Source organism: Cornus florida, unplaced genomic scaffold, assembly GCF_030987335.1.
Source record: "Cornus florida cultivar Cherokee Brave unplaced genomic scaffold, ASM3098733v1 CherokeeBrave_3.0.0_Hap2_Chr08, whole genome shotgun sequence".
Classification (NCBI taxonomy): domain Eukaryota; kingdom Viridiplantae; phylum Streptophyta; class Magnoliopsida; order Cornales; family Cornaceae; genus Cornus; species Cornus florida.
The window spans coordinates 14,331,246-14,353,211 of record NW_026775578.1 but is presented as its reverse complement, the minus strand read 5'-3'; the positions used below and the strand labels follow the sequence as shown (position 1 = coordinate 14,353,211).

The window sequence follows — 21,966 nt, the reverse complement described above, 5'->3', positions numbered from 1 at the left end:
TTCAAAGAAGTAACATGAAGATTACTTGTGAGCCATAATATATATATATATATATATATATATAGTATATGGTACTGGAAAATAGCGAACCCTCAACCTTCCAAAGTGGAAGGTGAGAAAATACCATTAGATTACAACCTTTGATGTGAACCGTAATAGCATAGACTATAATCCAAAGCCATATTGGTGAAGGTGGATCAATAGTTTCTTCCAATAATTACCCTCTTATCTATTGCTTATTTAACAATTGATGATATCATAAGAATTTTGAATTATAAATTTATTGTATTACTCGTCAGATAAAATAGTATTACTAATAATCCCTACGCCAGATACCTAAGATTCTTGGCTTCACCAATAGGCCAGTGGCCCAGCGATACCAAGCCCCTACTTTCCAAAGGAAGGTCGAGGGTTCAAGCCTCAGTGGAGGCACACATGGGTGTGTGAGTACAAACTAAGAAGAAGAAAAAAGATTTTTGGCTTCCTAATATACCAAACGTGGTGGAAAGCCCCCACATCTACACCTGTCCCAGGAGGGTGGGTGGAGGAGAGAGAGAGAGATAGAGAGATGCCTCACAAACAATTACTTCCATTTAAATAGATCAAAACCAAAGCTTGGATTGTATTGCATAAAGCATACATATCATGCATAACTTTGTGACCAAAATATCATTATCATAATCAATTTTGGTACATAGGATGTATAATGGACCCACTACACGAAAATAATCAAATTTCTACACCAAAATGGTAAGACGTGAGTGGAATAATTTGTGAGCAAACAGATGTCACCATTATGGCCATGCCTGGCCTGCTAATTTCTTCTTAATGCCACACCATGGCTCCATAGCTATGTTGTATCACTATAAGTCTATAACCTTGTAAGCATAAACCTACTATGAATTGTGAATGTTTACCAATATTATAAATTTAGCAACATTACAAAATTTATAGTAACTTTCTTTACTCTCAAGAACAATTGGTCAGGTACATCACACACCCATAGTAGGAGTGAGTACTGATAAATGAAAGTGGACACACAAGAAAAATTAAGAAGGAAGAATGTGGTGGGGAAAAGGCCAAAGATTATGAATCCCAAACATACATATTCCCATAGCTGTTTTTGGCATACGCTCCACCTTCATGACCAGCATACATAAAAAGAGACCCAGAGTGTTTAAGTGAGACCTGCACGTCATTAGCAAAGAAAACACACAATCAACACCTATGCAACAATATCCATTCAAAAACTCAGTCTGGTGGGGAATCAATAAACAAATGAAAAATATTTAAAATTCATATATATAATATAACAACAACAACAACAACAAAAGACCAAAAGGCAGTAGCCTAGTGGTAAAGAGACCCGAGTGTTTAAGTGAGACTTGGACATCTTAGCAAAGAAAACATACAATCAACCCTACGCGGCAATATCCATTCAAAAACTCAGTCTGGTGGGGAATCAATAAACAAATGAAAAATATTTAAAATGCATATATATAATATAACAACAATAACAAAAAACCAAAGGTTGTAGCCTAGTGGTATCTCCCCTACCTTCCAAAGGAGATGGTGAGGGTTTGAGTCCCCGTAGGGACAAATGGGTGCGTGAATTTCTTGTCAATGAAAAATATATAGTATATAACAACAAAAAAGTTGATATAGTTAAGTAAATACTTAAGAGATATTAATTTAAGGCTTTTTGTATAAAAAGTGAGAACTTTATCATAAAGAGGTAATTATTCAAAGTAAAACGAAGAGTATTATTCCCCACCTCCATGGTAGCCAGGCCTTTGGAAACCATCTCTATCATCCTTGTCCTAACCTGAATCAAATGGAAAAAAACCAAAAATGTCAAAACATAAATATAGTTTTAAGAGGGGATGCATCATCTATTGAAATAGCAGAAACAATTATAGAGCTTTCAAAAACAAACACCAAGGGTAGGACATTACAATAATGCATTTTTTTCAAATGAATAACGTCAAATTTACTAGACCAAAAAACAAATTACATATGCTAATAATTAAAACTTGATATGTGACCGTACTTCTGGTTCCAATGCATCTAAAATCTGATTTACCTTCCTTCAGATAAGAGCTGAAGTATACTTACCACACGAGAGACAGAGACAGAGACAGAGACAGAGAGAAGAAAACACACCTACAAATTGGTTCATCCATTCTGGTTGATGCTTTTTAAATATGCAGAGACACAAGAAAGGAGAATGACAACATGAAATTTTTAACAGGAAAAACTGGAGGATAGAACCATTTGGAAAAATTCTACCAGCATCCTTAATTTCATTTTGGTTTGTGCATGAAATGATAAGGATAATAAGAATGACATGGGCCCCATTTTGTGTTGCCATTAATCTCGGTATGATTTCAATGGACACAAGGGCATTTTGGTTATTTTACACCAAGGGGAATTGTGGTCATTTTGCACCCTGAGGGTGTTTTGGAAATTTTATAAAGACGTGGAAGGAAGGGGATGGAGTATCACCATTTTGGTGTTAAACAACCAAAAGCATATTTTTTCTGCTCTTACTTGTATTAACTATAAGCTTGACAGGTTGTGAAGTTCGAGCTTCTCAGAAGATCAACATGACTACCAAAGAAGTGAGAAGAAGTACAAATCCCCAATCATAAAATACACATCACATACATGTATATAACAAATTAAAAATTAGCTTGAATAGCATAAGCAATTAGCGCATCAATGTTTTTCTTCATCTAGTTAAAAAATTGTAAATAATAATAATAATATAAAAAGGTCACCAAAATACTAAAGATGCATAAAATAAAAACAACATGCAGCTATCCTGTTTCAATATCTTCAATACTTGCCTGGAAACACGTATAATAAGAAATTTTGGAGTCCAAGAACTCAAGAGCATATTATCGGTGACATCAAAACTCATTAGAGTCACATAATTATAAACTATAAAAGCAATTACCTCTAGATCTGACTTTTCATTCTCAAACTTGGGATAGAAGGTAGCTCTTATTTGAGCAAGAGAATATGTGGAGTTGTCCACGGTGAAATTTTCCATCAGATTGCCCCTGTATATCTTACTCAAACCAGCACTGTTTTTTCCAGCTGTTGCTGCCTGAGCTTCATTTTTATGGGATTCAACTGCCCAATGACTGGTGGATGCTCTCTCAGCTTCCTCAGCAGTGCCTCCACTTACTGTTCCGTATGACTTGGGTTTCCATATGGCTTTTTGACTTTGCACAGGGACATGGTTCGACATTCCAAGACTTCCAAACTGCATAGATGAGACCGCAGCAAAGGTTTGCCCACTGTTTTCAGCACTGCTCAATGCATCAAATCTGTCAGTGACAGCGGCTGCTGATGCACTATCGGTGGCTTGAAACGACCTGGTGGAATTCGGCTTTTCTTTCCACCTATGTTCTTTATTACCCCCCCTTCGCTGTATAACAAAGAATAAAACAAAAAAATACTCATACAGTCATATGCCAATTAAAGATGAAGCCCAAAAATCCAACCCTCAATCCATTAGTATCATTATAAGCATGCACTACCAAAGTTATTATTTTGAACACGGATGATAGAATGAACACCTAACCCCCAAGAAAAAACAAAAAACAAAAAACAAAAACATGGATGATAGAATTACAGTGATCCAATTTCATTAGAGTCCAAAATACAAACCAAGAACAATAGAGTTGCAATGATTTGACTTTCATTATAGTCCAAAATACAAACAAATGATGATAAAATTGCAGGTAATTTGATTTTCATTATAATTCAAAACACAAAGACCAGAAATTTTCCAATTCCCAAATCACTTCATAGAGAACAACTTACAAAATGCTGTGTAAAAATTGCATCAAATATCAATCAAATGACTAAAATGGCACCATCAAGAAAACGGCTGACATCATATATATGATATATTGATGATAAATTAGAAAAAGCAGTAAAGAATAAAGTACAGTATTGATAAATTATCAGTCTTGTGCTCTAAAAAGTAATAACCAAAAAATGAAGATAAAAATTTCAAACAAGCTAATATAATCCCAATGGAAATAGCCAAAAGTCGATCAACACATTAACAATAGCCAAAAGATGGTGAACACTTGCAATAGATCAACATAAGTATTAGAGTTTCTTCTTTAAAACCAAATAGAAAGTGAAAATTTCAAATATCAATTATTTCAAGAAAAAATGACTTTGAACCAATACCAATAGAGTATCTAAAAACACCAGCCAAAACCACTACAAAAGAGTGAAAGACAACCAAATATTTTCAAAAACAAAAACAACATAAAAAACCGAAAAGGTGCATTGTGAGATATCATGTATTATATACAAAAAAAAAAAGAATGCTTCTGATGTTAGAATGAAAAACATGCCAAGAAAGATGAATGAATTAAACATTGAAAGATTCAACAACAATCAGAAAATCGCAGTGTCAATTTCTACCAATACAGGTTCCTACTGGTTCATCCTGTCCTATCAAAATTATCAAACAATCTTAAGAACAATAAAATATAAATACAGAAGGGGAAAAAAGATAATTCAATAAATTGAAAAACATGCCAAGAAGATAAATGAATTACACGTTGAAAGATTCAGCAACAATTAGAAAAGAGAAATGATTCTACTGCAAAACATGTAACAATGAGGATGCCAAACTATCATTTTTTGAATTATCAAGAAACGTATAATGTATATGTAGATATATAGATATATACACACACCAAGTAATTCAAGAAAAAATAACTTTAAACCAATACCGATGGAGTATCTAAGAATCCCAGTCAAAACCACTACAAAGACAACAAGATATCTACAGATGCGAAGACAAATTTAAAAAACAAAAAGGTGCATCATAAGATACCATGTGATATATACAACAAGAAGAACAAACATTACCAAAAATGATTCTGATGTTCCAACAATAATAAGGAAAGGCCAAGAACGATTAACGAATTAAAAATTGAAAGATTCAACAACAATCTGAGAAGAAAACAGTTCTATTGCGATATTTGCAACAATACATGTGACTAATCGATGAATCATCAAACTTAAAGACAACATTGTATAATCGCCCTAAATCTATATACACACATACATATATTTAAAAATGATTCTGATGTTCGGGCAATAATAAGGAAAAATTTATTCTATAAGTTGAAAAACATGCCAAGAAAGATAAATCAATCAATAATCTGAAAATAAAATTGTTCTACTGCGATACTTGTTACAGAAACGATGATTAATAGCCCTAATATGCGTGTGTGCTCGTGTGAGGTACCTGTTTTTGCGGCATGGTTGAACGAGAGAGTGGGGTGGATAATCTGAGGGAACGAGAAAGGTTGATCGGAGAGCGAAAGAAGAAGGTTCTGGAACTGAGAGAAGGAGAATAATGAGAAGGAGAATGTGAAACTATGAGTGTGAAAAGGCAGACTACTCTCTGTGATAGAGACATTCAAGGTGTAATATATATAGAGGGGGGGGGAGGGGGGGGGAAATGTTATTTGGTGGGGGGTGCAGAGCACCGCCTTGAGGCTGTTTTCATCAAATCGTTTCGAGGGCAGAAAAAGAAGGCTTGCATTGGATGAATGAAGGAGTTGTTTCCGTAGCTATTAACACACGGCGCTTTCTAGCGTTTGCCGCCTGTGTTTACAGTCGATACATTTCTAGTGTGTACATGTAATGGAGCTACGGAGGTGAGGAAAGACCGGTTCAGAAGAGGCAGTGTAGGATTCGGTGTATCGCGAGTTAGTTTGATGCACTAACTATAGCCGTAGGATTTAAGCGACCCTTTACCGAATTGGAAAATCTTTTGTAATATTTTTTAATCCAAAAAAAACTGTAAAAATTTATTACTAACATATTACGGACATTTAAAGTGGGGCAAGGGAATATTATGTTACTAGTGTTCGGTTTTAAATCTAAGGGTCAGTTTGGTGCAATGAAAAAGGGAAGAAAGAAAAGGTGATAGAGGGTGATTAAAAAATTATGTTTGGTTTAAATGATTAGAAGAAAATGAATGATTTTGAAATGATATTACAAGGATTAAATAGTAACTTTCCTATCCTCCCAAAAATAAAATAAAAGAAAAGAAGAGACTTGATGTATTATTTCTGATGCCAAATTTACCTTACCCAACATTAAGTTTGCAAACCAAGAATTACATACCTTAATTAGTTGATTTAGAAAAAAAATTTAAAACAAAACCCATACATATAAGTTAGCTGTAGCAGTTGCAGAGAGAGAGGGGGGCAAACTTAAGAGTTGAGAGACAGCGGCTGAAGCTTGCGAACGGCGAACCCGAACCGGAACAGTGGGCGATGGAAACTGAAAGATATGGGTTTTGATTTTTTGAACAATCTGAAATGATATGCCGATATGGGTTTTGATATAGGTAATAGGTTTTGAACTTTTGATTCTTGCGGACAGATAGGTAAACTGAAATTTATGAGTTTTGAACTTCTGATTCTTGTAAATTTTGTAGTTTGCAATTGCAGAGAGAGTTGAGAATGAGACCAGAGATGGAGGTGATTGGGGAGGCTGAAATGATTTGCCCTAAAAATATTTTGTTTTTCAATAATAATATAATCAAATATATATAATACGAAAACAACACCTCCATGCATTTCGAGTGTATATTACTCCACTTGACTATTATTTTGTATCCATTACTCTCAGCAGCAAAACCCCTAAAGATACAAACATGCCCATTTGCTACCATCAAAGTTGGTTATTCGGTCGCCTAAAACCTACCAGCAAAACAAGGGTCCATTAGATTTTTTAACATTTAGACTCTGGTTTGTAAAATATCAAAAAAAATTATTTTTTAAGATAATATTTTCCTTTTTCCTTATATATATATATATATATATATATGATATTTGGCAAAGGTGTAAATTGAGGTTCAGGTCAGGTCAAGTCCATTAGGTGAGAGTGTTACTTTCCAAAAAATTGATAAGTAAATTATTCTTTTAAGACAACCAAATATCAAAAAAATAAAAATAAAATAAAATTTATTTTACACCCAAACAAATGGAACCAACTATTTGACCAAATGCCAATATATACTTTTTCAAAAATCTTTATGCAAATCTATATTGAAGATGTAATGAGATAGTCATAATAAATAAGCCTTATAAAACATCAATAGGGTGGAAGAATTAATTTAAAACTAGATTTATACTGTGAAGATCTTAAATTCAATCCACTCCCTTAAAGTTAACCTCTAAAAATTTTTATAGACACATAGCACTAGGTCTAGACAGATTCCAACTCACACACATGTGAAGAGTCTATCTGTCCAATACTCATGTTGTACTGCAGAAAAATCCCAACTTCGCCCACAAACCTTATCAAGGAGTCTAACCAGTCCAACTTCACCACAAAGACGAATCTTTTACCTTAGGCTTTCGTCACGTTAGAAAAATCTTGTTTTTCCTCTAACAACTTCACAACAAACTTCGATTCTAAAGTGAATTGTGAGATTATACAAGTTTTTTCTTCATCTGCTAGCGTTGGAAAGTTTTGCTTTTGTTCAAGTAAGTTTTAGGTTTTAATCCATGAATAAAATGTGTGAAAATTTTGTTAGATATCATTTGAGTCGGCGAGAAGTTGTTGCAATTAATAACAATGTATAACACGAGAACATATTGGGTATTTCGAAGATACTGACAATTTAGTATCCTATATGCATTTAGGGCTACAACTTGGGCTGGGCTAACCCAACCCCAACCCAGAAATTTTGAAATTTGGACTTAAAATTCACAAATCGGGCTCATGTTCGGGTTGAATTTTATCAAAAACCCAGATATGTTCGAGTTGAGCTCAGGCTCAACCCAAACCCAACCCAAACCCAAAATAAAAAAATAAAATAAAATATTTTTTTCTTCTTTCTCTTTCTCTCTCTGCCGCCGCCGTCCCTCTGCTGCCGCCGCCGTCGCCGTCCCTTCGTCTCTGCCGCCGCCGCCGCCGTCACTTCCAACCCATACATACAAGTTAGCAGTTGTGGAGAGAGAGGGGGGCAAGCTTGAGAGTTGAGAAATAGCGGCTGAAGCTTGCGAACGGTGAACTGGAACAACGGGCGATGGAAACTGAAAGATATGGGTTTTGATTTTTTGAACAATCTGAAATGATATGCCGATATGGGTTTTGATATAGGCCATAGGTTTTGAACTTATACCAATAACAGTTGTGCTAATTGAGTCAGCTGCTGGTCGAGGAGTAGCCGACATACACCAATCCTTATATTCAATATTTAGAAGGATGGACATCCCTAATTTCCATTTTTTCGAACGATATTGATCCTCCACTGTCGAGGTAACAATCCCAATGAAGGTCAAAGTTTCGGGGTTTTTGATAAACTTAAATATTTGGGTTTTGAACCTCTGATTCTTGTATATTTTGTAGTTTGCAGTTGCAGAGAGACAAAAAGGGGCAAGTTCAGTGAGAACAAGAATAGAAATGGAGGCGATTGGGGAGGCTAAAATGATTTGCCCTAAAAATATATATATATAATAATTATGGTGGCCCATCATCCATGGGCCTATAAATTACATAGTTAAATTTAAAATTTGTCTTTTAAAATATAAAAGGGTATAATAATAAATACGGAGTAGTTTCCTTTCATTTATTTTTCCAAATATGATTATTATCCTTCCCTTTCTTTTTCTTTACTAAACAACCAAACATGATAGGGGATTAAAATTATTTTTTTATTCCCTTCATTTCCCTCCCTTTCCATTCCCTTTTCCTCATAACTAATGTTATCATTTCTTTTCTTTCCCACCGTACCAAACATAACCTAAGAGCAGCTCCAACGCAGGCCTTTTAAAGCGATTCTGGGCAATTTCACCATTTTACTCCTCCAATGGCCTCGCCAAAAATTGGGTCCCACCCAATGGATTGAGGAAAATCGCGAGCTGCGGGCCTGCATCAGTTTTGCTTTAATTTTTTTATTTTGTCATAACAGTGTTTTAGCCCAGACCACTGTTCCTAAGGCTCTATTTGCTTGGAAAAAAAAAAGAAGAAGGAAAAAAACAGATTTTTGGCTTGTTTTGGCCTATCTTTTTGTTCCTCAAAATAATTGAACCAAAGAGCCAAACAGTGCCTTAAAGGCTTTTTTAGGCAAAAAAAAGTTAAAAAAAAAAATAGAGAAAAGTGTTTTTTTTTTTTTGAAAAATTTATTTTTTAAAATATTCCTTCTGACATATAGCCGTTTTAGGCATTGTTTGGCTAACCCAAATAGTGCCTTAACGGCTATATTGGCACAAAAACCTATTTTTTGAATTTATTTTTTGAAAAAATAATTATATATATATATTTATTTATTTAAAAAAAAAATTCATTTTTCCTCTATAAATACATCAACCCCTACTATTATTCACCTCATATCCAACCCATCTTATCTAGTCTTCAACCTACAACTACAATCATTAAGTCATTGTCTCAATCTTTTAGTTATATTTTTTACTCAAGTTCAATTCCATGGATCTTCTACCACCATATTACAACTACAACTCCCAATTCAACCAATCAAATGATAATTTTGATCACTTCTTATTTGTTGGAGAAGAATCTCAATTTTAGTCTCATCAACCTTCTCAAATTTGTAACATTCCTACTGAAGTGTCACAATCCAGTAAATCCTAACCTCCTAGAAAACAAAGGGCTATTCGGCCTCCTAATTGGTCCACGGTTGAAGATGAGGCCTTATGTTATGCGTGGATGGCCATTAGCACTGATGCGATCATCAGTTCAAACCAATAAAAGATAGCATTATGGATTTGAATTCAAGAAAGTTTTGAGCAACACGTCAGTGGTACTGGTACACCTAAAAGAAATCATATTGCCTGCTTGAATTGTTGGTCCTTCATGCAACAAATGATTACTAATTTTTTTGGATACATGACCCAAATCGAAAGGAATTACCCCAGTGAGCAATACAATGAATACATGGTATGTTATTTATTATATTAAATTTAATTGGTAGATATTTTAAAGATTTGTCTTCTAATAATTACTGATTTTTATTTTTTTAGATGATAGCAACTAAAAAATTGTTTTCTCGTCAAAATAATACCAAATTTAAGTTTGACAGTTGTTGGAACATTTTGAGGAGCAACAATAAGTGGCATTTAAGTTGTCAAAAAGAATTGACATAAAAAAAAAAAAAAAACCCGAAGAAGAGGAGTGGAATCCACATTGACGATAGTAAGTCTACTAGTCACTCAAATTCATCTACTCCATCAAATAATGCAGTAACGACACCGAGTACGGTTGAAGGATCAGCGCACATAGGCGAAAATGATCTGACGGATGTTGAAGAATGTCAGCGACCAGAAGAACGAAAAGCAGCGAAACAGAGATGAAATAAGGATAAAAGACAATCTGAAAGCCAGAATGATTTTATTAGCAAATTCGATCATGCAACAACCCTTTATCAAAGACAATCTGATGAAGTCGCTCAAATAACACGAGAGGCACGCAAAACAGATAAAGAAAAGACCAGATAACTCGAGCTTCAAAGCAAACTAAAAGAGATTGAAAACAAACAAAGAGCTAAAGAGATGTTAATCATGCAAAAAGATGCAGAATCAATGCCAACACAAGCCGGAAAAGCATGGTTAATTGAACGTCAAAATGAAATATTAGCATCTATACGCGCACGCGGTAACTCAAGCTTTCCATAAGATTATCTCAAGCATTCCATATGATTGTTCTGTTTTTCATAGTTGCTATGTTTTTAATTCATATCGTATTGTATTATTTTTTATTTTTATTGTATTGTTTGGATTTATGTCATATTGTATTGTTTTTAATAATAAATATTATATTGTTTAAATTTTTTGTATGATATAGACGTTTTAAAAATATAGCCGTTAGGAAAAAGTTAAAAAATAAAATTTATTAAAAATTTAAAAAATATTAAAATATTAATATTTTTGGTGAGCGAAAATGCACCATTGGAGTACATCCGATAGCTAAAATTTGGAGATTCTAAAATGCTGACGTGACTATAGGAAATGCTAACGTGGTTATTAAAAAATACTAATGTGGCAAATTCGGAGAGCCCATTGGAGATGCTCTAAAAGATTTGTGTTTGTATGGGGTAGTTTTAAAATGCAAATAACATCATTTATGATCAAATAACACTCATATAGTGTAATACCCCTAATTTCAAAAGGATAGTCCTGATATTTAATTTTTCAATTTATGTTTTAATTGACTTTTTAATTGTTTAATTGTTTTGAATTATTTGACGTACTTGACTTATTTGTATTATTTGAATTAATTCTTTGGTTTACTTGTTTTCTTTGATTTATTAAATTGTTGAATTCTTAGATTTATTTAGCTTACATTAAGTGCTGTATTTTTGTGACTAATTTTATTACCTGTTTAATTGTTAATATTGCTTAAATTGTTTTATTTAAATTTTTTTTTTATTGATTTATTTGTAATTGGTTTAATTATTTTAGAGGCAACTTAACTGTTTTAAATTATTAGGGTTTTGTTCATTTTATCGTGTTTTATTCTGAGCCGACCTTGTTGAACTTAAGGATTTCATCCAACGACAATCTAGTTGTTTTGATGATAACAAACCATTAATGGTGTTTAAGGACTAATGTTCACATTGAGTGTTATAGATGACTTATATTCAAAGAAGAACCTTAATGAAGATCATAAAGACCATTCCAAGTATTCCATTATTCAAGATTACATCAAGGAAAGAAATGGATACAAAGAAGAGTTGAAGTTGCAAAGAAATATAGCTTGGATTACAATGAGCAAGAAAGCAACCCAAAAGAAGGAAGGAAGCGAGACTACCTCAAAGCCTAAAGATCATTGACAAAACTTGAAAAAAATGGTAGATAGGATGGTGAGTGTTTAGGATTCAATGTCAAAGTATCTATGAATCCATTTGAAACTCATCTCTATAGGACCATGCATATCATATCATCATTCGTATGCTCCTATATCCATTAACAATTGACTATGCACTTTATTCATATACAATTGACATATGGAGTCTTTGCTAAAGAGTGAGTTAGTTCAAGCTTGCATAAGCTTTGAAAGAACTCATCACTTGTGCTAGAAATGCTAAGACCATGCACATCAATTATAAAATTCATATTGGTCAACAATTAAGGTATGAGAAACCTTTATTACCATGAGTTGGTAACGGACATTAGGACCCCAGAATGTGCGTCATGAAAAACTGTGTTTTTGGCTAAGTGTGAAAAATGGATTTTTGAAATAATGATTATTTCAAAATAATTTTTTCCGGTAATAACTCTTTATACTTCAACTAGCCTAAACTGATTTTATTAGAATTTTTGACCAAGTCTACATTGGTCTACATAAGGATTCATTTTTACCAAAACTGTCGGAAATCCAAATTTGTACTAAAACTGAATTTTTACATTTTGATTTAGTTGGATTTCAATTTTTTAGTATTTTTTATTGAATCCAAATGGGGGTTACTTCCTTATTTACATTGTAAACTTAAAGGAAATGGACATATAAATACTGTAAAGATATTTACTTAAATGTTTTCAATGGAAATAAGCTGTATGCAACCAGATACACACGTCGACCGGTTCTAGCTTCATGTCGACCGGTATCTAGGCAGTACTGATATTTCAGGAACATAACTTTCACGTCAACCGGTTTGGATTTTAAGTCGACTGGTTTGTGCCATACGTCGACTGGTTTGTGCCATACGTCAACCGGTTCTTGTCGAATCTACAGATTTCAAAATGCAACGGCTCTTTTCTCCTCAACCTTTGTGCATTTAACTCCTAATAGCTATATTGAGCTTGCAAACTCTATAAATAGAGTGGGGAATGTCTTAATAAAAAAGTGACATTATTTGAAAGCCTTCACATTACATTAAAGAGAGCTTTTGTTCTCAAATCTTCTCTTCATCTCTCTCATTCACTATTATTCTATCTTGAGAGATTTAATTAAGCACTTAAAAGGCTTTTGCTCTTGCTTGAATCTTCATAGAGTTTTTGCTCTATTATACACTTGAGAGATTATAAGAGCTTACATTATTCACTTATATTATCTCCTCTCATTCATTTCATTCATAGAGTTTGAGCTTCACTTATATTCATATATACTCTAGTTGAGAGCTAAAGTGTGTACATCAATCTTTGAGAGATATTTCTTGTACTTCATTGTTCTTGTTACTATCTATTGTAAGGGTTGGTTTGAGCCACCGGGTTAGTGTGACCCAAAGGAAGACTAAGGGAAGGTTGTTCTCTTAGCAAGGCGAAGCAGGGAGTTGCTTCATGTAAAGGTTTGCTCTCCACCCTTAAGGAGAAGCCATAGTGAATTGGGAAGTCTTAAGAGGGGTCTTGAGCCGAGGAGTAGGAGTTTCCGAACCTCGCTAAAATCGCCGAGTCATTGTTTGCAATTTCTCTTCCCTATCTCTTTTACTTTTATGCTTTGAATTGATTATCTAGTTCATTTGATTATTACATAATTATTTTAAGAGACTAGTTAGTAATCATATTTATAAATTGCAAAAATTGGCCATTGACTCTATTCACCCCCCCTCTAGAGTCAATACTTGGGCAACAGACTTGTAGGTGGTTTAGGATTAAGGTTAGGGTTTCAACTTAAGCCTATAAATACATATGCTTACGTCTGCTAAACCCTATTCACCATAGTCACGTATACAGTGATACAGAGGGTTGTGAGGGCAAAGAAACAGAGAGTGAGTAATTTACAGAGAGGGCTTAGGAAGGCAGAGTAAGGAAAACTAAAACTCAGAGACGTGGATTCAGTGTTTCAACTTTGAAACTTAAGGCAAGTCTTTGTTCTTCTCTATCCCTTTAATTTGTGTCTGTGCATGCTTAGGAAGACTCCAGGGATTAAACAAAGTTGTAATTACATCTTTTAAACATGTTTAATCAGAATATTGAAGCATTGAATAAATCCGGTTTCAATTGTTTTAACAGTACAGTATTGAATCTTGTTATCGTTGCTTTAAAAGTTGATGTTTAATTCAATTCTAAGTTGTATAATTCAGCCTTGTGATCAATCTAGGATGAGGATGGAACCTTAATACATGTATTAAAACTGTATTCAGTGTCTGGAAACCATCGGGGACGGAGAAGAAAAGCAGTACAAGGGGAAACGGCTCTTAAGGGTGTGAGAGACGGCTCCCAAAAGGAGGGAGCCGCCTCCCACAAAGCTAGAGCTGGCTCTTTAGGGTTGAGAGCCGGCTCTCAATAGCCTAGAGCCGGCTCCCAAGGGTGGGGAGCCGGCTCCCCTTTAATGGAGAAGGCTCTCCAAGTTTCAGAGCCTTCTCTCTCTTTTGTTTTTGCGCATATTGAGTTTGAATGGACTGTTTGGCTGAGACTGAGTTTCTGAAACTGTTTCAAGGTTACTGAATGATGTAATACACTGCTTAGGACTTATATATGAATTGAGAAGCAAGCTTATATCCAGGAATTTGGGATGGAATTAGCCTAGGTTTCAAAGTAAACCTGTATGGAGTAACGTTAAACATAAATTGGTAATTGCTCATTGTTTTAGTAAGTTGGTTTCTCCGCATGTCTTGGAATTATAAATCATGTTTTGTAACTGTGTTATAAGCATACTGTTGTTTAATAATATGCATGCTCAGTGGGGATTAACTGATGATTAAATCTGTTATCAATTGTATCTATTATGACACTGTTCGGAGGAGTTAAGTGTATAGTTTTACTTTGCCATATTAATGGACTGTAATTGGGATTCAAATTCTTATATTAGATGCATAAATTGGTTATATATATGTTAAACTGTATTTGTGCTTGCTCTGGGATTGGTTGATGACTATTTAATACTGTATTATCAACCGTATTAACTGGAGGATGGTATGTACCGGTATAGGACGGTGACATACTAGATATGGACTAGATTAAATACTAAGTCCTATCCAACATGGATTAAGGTATGGATTAAGGTATGGATTAATCATATAGGTTAAGTCCATCACCTACTTGTGTCATATCAATTGAGAATTGAATGGCCTACTTTGGTTTCAGGATGGGTTGGTTATACATATATCAGACCACTACACAGATGGATGGTATTTTGTATTAGGAGGAGTACGGACTTTATATATATATTATATGGTGCCGTGATATGAGCTTGAGTCTCATGACCATGGTTAGGGTGCGTATATCACCTAGGATGGATAGCTGGACAGAGGTGTTATTCCCTGGTAGGTCTAGATACATATGATCACAGTATGTGCGATTTGCATGGTATCTCTATTTAGGCTGAGACAATCCTTTTTGGACTAGTGAGCGTCCTATAGTGTGTACTATATACATATATGGACTATTCTATATATTGTTGAGTTTTCCTAGGATGTATCTGCGTATCGGATTACTATTTGGATTGTAGTAGATCAGGACTTGCATGCGGGGCTGATCCACTTCTTTATTTTTCAGGTGCTCGTCAGTTCCAGGGTTAGAGTTTGGACGTGCAAAGCAGATACAGCTATTCATTCCTCCGATTATGTAGGAATCTTCTCTATGTTAGTTTTGGATTCTATTTTGATTGTTTTTTTCAGTATCTTTTGGAGAATTTTAATAAGGGGTCCAATGGATGGATTCCCGAGTTGTAAACTTATGGAGTTTTGGATTATCAAGTTTTAAGTATTTAATTATAAAGGATTTTATTTCTAGATTCTTTCAGCTTATTATTTTTAATTCTTATTTTATCTTGTATTTTGTATTCGGTTACATATTAATTGTTTGATATCCCTCGGGTTTTGGGCCTGGGCCTGATCAACCCGTGTCTCAGATCAGAGGGGTATCACATATAGTATGTAAAGTGAGCAAAAAAAAACTTTTTTTCAGGTTAAAATTACCTAATAAAACTACAAAAATGCCCTTTGTTTAATTGATAAAAAATGCCTAAAAATTAAAATTACCTAAAGGAACATACTAAGAAACAAAAACCATTATGGAACGCAATAAAAATACATCTTTCTCTTTATTCTCCTCTCTTTTCCTCTGCAACTTCTTCTCACCTCTTTCCCTTTGCAACCTCTCCAGCGGCCTATTCATCCCCGACCATCCACTATAGGTTTCATCTCCAACGGTCATGTAGATTTCCCTATTAGGAGTTCTAGTAATATCACCCCCAAGGCTGTAAACATCAGTCTTCGTGGTAGCATTCTTGAGCTTAGAGAGCTCTGGTGCCTGATATCCTAGTGTGCTGTAATACCCCTGATTTTAAAAAGGATAGTCTCGGTAATTTTTTTAATTGCATTTAATTATTTAGTTGATTTCTTGGCTAATTGTTTACTTGTTTAATTGATTTAATTATTTGTTAAATGTGTTAATTGATTTAATTGTTTAAATGAAATTGTGTGTGATAATGTGTATTTATTTAGGAATTTAAATATATATATATATATATAAGGAAAGTCATATAAATTTATATATTACATATATAAAGGATTACACATAGATTATACGTACCATATATTTTAGTTACCTTTTTAGTATTTAGATTTTATTTTATTTTTATTATTAGTTTGGCTTGGATTGGGAAAAGGATTAGTGTTATTTTATTTGACTATAAATATATAATTATAGGGTTGTGACAGAGGTTAGAAAATATATTACGTACTATATTTTAGAGAGAGAAAGAAGGAAGAGGAAGGAAGAGAAAAGGAAGAAGGAGGTTAGGGTTTTTTATCTAATCCCTAAAGGCAAGTTCTTTTCTAACTCTTCTCCTTTGATTCGTACCCTATGCATGCTCGATTAATTCTAGGTTCTTTAAATAAATTAATTGAATCTAATTATATAAATTTATTTGAAAAATTCAGTTCATGTGTTACTAATGGGTTTGAAATAATTTTCATATTTTGATAAATTAAATTTTCATGTGTTGTATTATAGTTTGGGTTTTAATTATGTTGTAATATATTATGGGTTTAGTATAGAGTAATTTATATAATTCAGATGGAATTAGATTTGATTCACACGCGCCGAACAAGGAAGCCATTGATAGTTGTTTTTGAAAAGAAAAAAAAAAACAAACAGATTGTAATTTAGTGTTAATTAGAATTTCTGTTTGTTTACTTCATGCACGCGTCACGAGAAATTTCTTTTAGCATTAGCATGAATCAAATTGGCATGCACCAGTTATATATATATATACGAATCAGTGTGGTTCCTTGTATACACGCCGAACGAGGTCAACTATATATGTTTCCATTAATCAGTTTATGAATGAAGTATATAAGAATTCAAAACTAAATTTTCTTTGTAAATTTGGCACGCCGAAAAAGGAAGTAACCATCAGTTTTGGTCACTTTTGCATTATAGAATTCTATGCATTAATTGTAAGCAACAATCTGTTTGTAGCAAGATATGACTTTAACATAAACTAGTTTATAATATAATTATAATTGAAATTTGTTTTATTCATAAAGTGTACACGCAGAACGAAATTTGTATAAAGTATAAGTCAGTTTAATATATTTTTGATTGATGAATCTGAATTAAATATTTATTTAATTTAATTAGATTCATTAAGAGTTGGAATGCATGTTTTAAGTGTACATGCTAAGTATGGAATTTAATTAATTTTAGAAAGGATAAATTAATTAAATATTGTTGGATTAAATTAGTTTAATCAATTGTTTAGATTTAAATTAATTTAATGAGTACATGGGGATGTACAATTTAATTGAGATGCATGTTAAATTCTTGTGATGTAAATTAAATGCATGCTAATTAGAATTGATATTTTTGCTGAAATAAATGCAAAGGACGTGTATAAGATTTATATCATATTTATTTGGTTTATTAGATGTAAATATATATATATATTTACATCATCCTTGGGTTGGAAACTGTTATTTGGATATGTTATGGATTAATGCACCATTATGGGATGGGGCATATTAGGGACGGATTAACTTACGAGTTAAGTCCTACCTATTTTTAATAAGGGAACGGATTAACCATAGTGTTAAGTCCTACTTATTCGTGTCAGGTCAACGGAATAGTTGGATGACATAGTATTGAAATAATAATTGGATAGATTATTTTTGATGGTTGGATAGGACGGATTTTAAATATATAATTATACACCATGATATGAGCTTGAGTCTCAGGATCAGTGGTTAGGGTGCGTATATTGCCAGGGATGTGTAGCTAGATATAGCGTAGTTGTGTACCCTGGTAGGTCTAGGTACTCATGCCCACTATATGTGCGTTTTGCATGTTGCCTACTATTCAGGTTGAGACAACTCTATAGTCTAGTGAGGTTCCTTTAGTGTGTGTATATATCTATATATGGACTATTTAGTTATTGTTGAATTAATTAGGATGTGTACGTGTATCGGGTCTCTGTTTGGGATGTAGTAGATTAGAACTTGTATGTGGGCCTGACCCACCATTATTTTTCAGGTGTTCGTCAGTTCCAGTCTTAGAGATTGTTCGTGCCGAGTAGAGACAGCCATTCATTCTTCCGACTCTACGTAGGACTTTTCTTCATTAGTAACTTATTATTTTTTTCGATTCAGTTATGTCAGTTAGGATATTATTAGGGGTCCACAGTATGGATTCCCGAGTTGTAGTTTAATTAATTACTGGTATCAGAAGATTGGAGGATTTTATTATGGAATTTTAATCATTATTTATTTGAGGATTTTTAAATAAGAATTTATTATTTAGTTTTCCTTTCAGCTTATCTGTTTATTTTTAATTCATCTTGTATTCCAATGCTTGTTTAAATATTCATTGTTTGATATCCCTTGTATTCTGTGCTCGGACTTGATCACCCGTGGCTCTAGAATCGAGGGGTATCTCAGTTGGTATCAGAGCACTCCAGGTTCAAGTGTCTCTAGGGATCTATCGTTTTAAGACTTCCGCGTAGTGTATTCTTTTATTTAGAGCCTAAGATTAGGATTCGTTGTATTCTTTACGGTTCGGTTAAATCGTACTAATGTCTGTCTTTCTATGTTAACAGAATGGTTAACGCTAGAAGAAGACGGGACAATCAGAGAAACAGGCAACGAAGGGAGGCGGCTCGTAGGCAGCGTCAGGAGGATGAGGGTCAGTTCTATGAGGAGCATGAGGAAGTTCAGCAGACTCGGGATCAGGGAGGAGATCCAGAGTTTCCTCCTCACATCAATGACCTTATTGCTCGGGCTATAGAAGCGGGGGTAACCGCTGCACTTCGGAATCAGCCTCAAGTACAGCCGGCACCGTTACCGGCACCGGTTGTTCGGATTGATACTTGGGAGAAGGCTAGGAGTTCTTTCACAAAGGGGAGCCCACCTGAGTTCACAGGCTCCACCGATGCGAGAGCAGCTCATCAGTGGAAACAGGATATCGAGCGACATCTTCGCTTGGTTCAGTGCACGGAGGTTCAGAAGCAGATGCTTGCTACTTTCAAGCTAGTTGGGGATGCACTACAGTGGTGGGAGTCAGTTACCACCGCAGCGGAGAGGATGGCATTGACTTACGATCAGTTCAGTGCACGCTTTGATGAAAAGTATTTCCCTTATGCAATCAGGGCAGCCATGAAGACTGAGTTTCTTAATCTGCAGCAGGGGAACATGACAGTAGCGGAGTATGAGCAGCAGTTCACACGCTTGTCTCTCTTTGCACCGGAGGAGGTGGATACAGAGGAGAAAAAGCGCAACAGTTTCGTCAAGGGACTGATGTGGTCTATCAAGAGAGCTATTACGGGTAATCCAGCCTATACTACTTATGCTCAGGTGGTAGACGCCGCTCTACAGCAGTATCAGTTGACCGTGGATTTTAGACAGGCCAAGGGTGAGAAGCGGGGTGATCGAGACTCTGCTAATCAGTCAGCTGAGAAAGGGAATGGGAACGGACACCGACAGAATGACAAGGGCAAATTCCAGGGACATCAGCCTTGGAAGAAGCACAAGGGTGGTTCAGATGCTCAGCAGAATGGGGCACCTATTCAGAGGCAGCAGAATGGGGGACCACAGGCAGGACAGGGTCAGCCACAGGCTAACCGACAGAGGAGGCCATTTGGTACTTTCCAGGGTAGTTGCTATACTTGTGGAGAGTATGGTCACACTTCCAGGCAGTGTCCTACAGTAAGACAGGGACAGAGACAGGGACAACATGTGCAGCAGGGGCAGAGGGCACCAGTGCCTTTACCAGCTCCACAGGTTCCACGGATTCAGGGACAGACATATCCAGCTTTACCAGCGCCGCCGCAGCCTCAGGGACAGGCATCGCAGCAGTTACATTATGGCAGGGTGTACAACCTCATGCCACAGGATGTTCGGGCACCTCAGGCTATTGAGGGTAAGTTTCCTATTTATGGTTTACATGGACGTGTTTTATTTGATACTGGTGCTACACACTCATTTGTAGCTAGGACTTTTGTTGCTTTATCTGGGATGAGGACGAGGGTATGCACTAAACCTCAAGGTATTTCTACACCATTGGGCGATACAGCCATTTTACATGAGAGTGATGGGCCTGTGACACTAGATATTGGTAGACTCAGATTTCTAGCCAATCTATTGGTCCTGGACATGCACACTTATGACGTGATACTTGGGATGGATTGGTTATCGCATTACCATGCCCAAGTTAATTGTTATGATAGATCAGTTATTTTCACTATACCTGGTCAGGACATGTACGTCGTCGCTATGCCGCGTTCTAAGGGGATCACTAGCACCTATTTGTTTCATATGGAGGAGGAAACGGATGAGGGGACTACTGTATTATTGGATAACATACCAATTGTACAGGATTACCCGGATGTATTTCAGGAGATTCCAGGGTTGCCGCCTAGTCGCGAGATCGACTTTGTGATAGACTTAGCTCCAGGCACTACGCCTATTGCTAGGGCACCATATAGGATGGCACTAGTGGAGATGCGCGAGCTGAGGGATCAGATTCAGCAGCTACTCAGCCAGGGTTTCATTCGCAGGAGTACTTCACCCTGGGGAGCACCGGTTTTATTTGTGAAGAAGAAGGATGGTTCGCTCCGCTTGTGTATAGATTACAGGGAGTTGAACAAGGTTACTATTCGTAACAAGTATCCTTTGCCCAGGATTGATGACTTGTTTGATCAGTTGAAGGGAGCTACTTATTTCTCTAAGATTGATCTGCGGTCTGGATATCATCAACTTCGGGTTCGGGAGCAGGATGTCCCGAGGACAGCGTTTCTCACTAGATATGGATCTTATGAGTTTCGGGTGATGCCATTCGGGTTGACTAATGCACCAGCGGTTTTCATGGATTTAATGAATAGAGTCTTCAGAGCTTACTTGGATCAATTTGTCATTGTCTTCATAGATGACATTTTGATTTACTTGAGGTCAGAGGACGATCATGCTAGACATCTTCGGATAGTCTTACAGACGCTTCGTGAGCATCAGTTGTATGCCAAGTTTGAGAAGTGTGAATTTTGGCAGCGGGAAGTGAAATTTCTGGGTCACGTGGTGTCAGAAAGGGGAATAGCGGTGGATCCAGCCAAGGTTTCAGCGGTGGTTGAGTGGGGACAGCCTACATCACCTACCGAGATTCGGAGTTTTCTCGGTTTGGCAGGTTATTATAGAAGGTTCATCCAGGGGTTCTCAAAGATAGCGGGACCACTCACTCATCTGACTAAGAAGGGTGTACGGTTCGTGTGGGATGAACATTGTCAAAAAGCGTTTGATGAACTGAAGACTAAGTTGACTTCTGCACCGGTTTTGTCTACCCCACAGAGCGGGATTGAGTATCTTGTCTACACAGATGCTTCTTTGCAGGGTCTGGGATGTGTCTTGATGCAGGAGGAACGACCAATTTCGTATGGATCTCGGAAACTTAAGCCTCATGAGCTTAATTATCCAACACATGATTTGGAGTTGGCAGCGGTGGTCTTTGCCTTACGTATTTGGAGGCATTATCTGTTGGGTGAATCCTTCAGATTATTTAGTGATCACAAGAGTCTGCAGTA

At 35.6% G+C, this 21,966-nt stretch overlaps 1 protein-coding gene across 1 annotated transcript in view; it reads right to left on the bottom strand.

Moving 5' to 3' along the window:
* The window catches only part of LOC132269529 (tRNA ligase 1), a 59,581-nt gene extending 53,903 nt beyond the window's left edge, over nt 1–5,678 (bottom strand). The window contains exons 1-4 of the mRNA XM_059770763.1: nt 5,288–5,678; nt 2,960–3,436; nt 1,775–1,825; nt 1,106–1,188 (exon numbers count right to left, since the gene is read on the bottom strand). Of these exons, the coding sequence (XP_059626746.1) occupies nt 1,106–1,188; nt 1,775–1,825; nt 2,960–3,436; nt 5,288–5,461 (785 nt within the window). The 5' untranslated portion in view covers nt 5,462–5,678. The remainder of the gene's footprint in view (nt 1–1,105; nt 1,189–1,774; nt 1,826–2,959; nt 3,437–5,287) is intronic.
* Between the last annotated feature and the right edge of the window lie 16,288 nt (nt 5,679–21,966).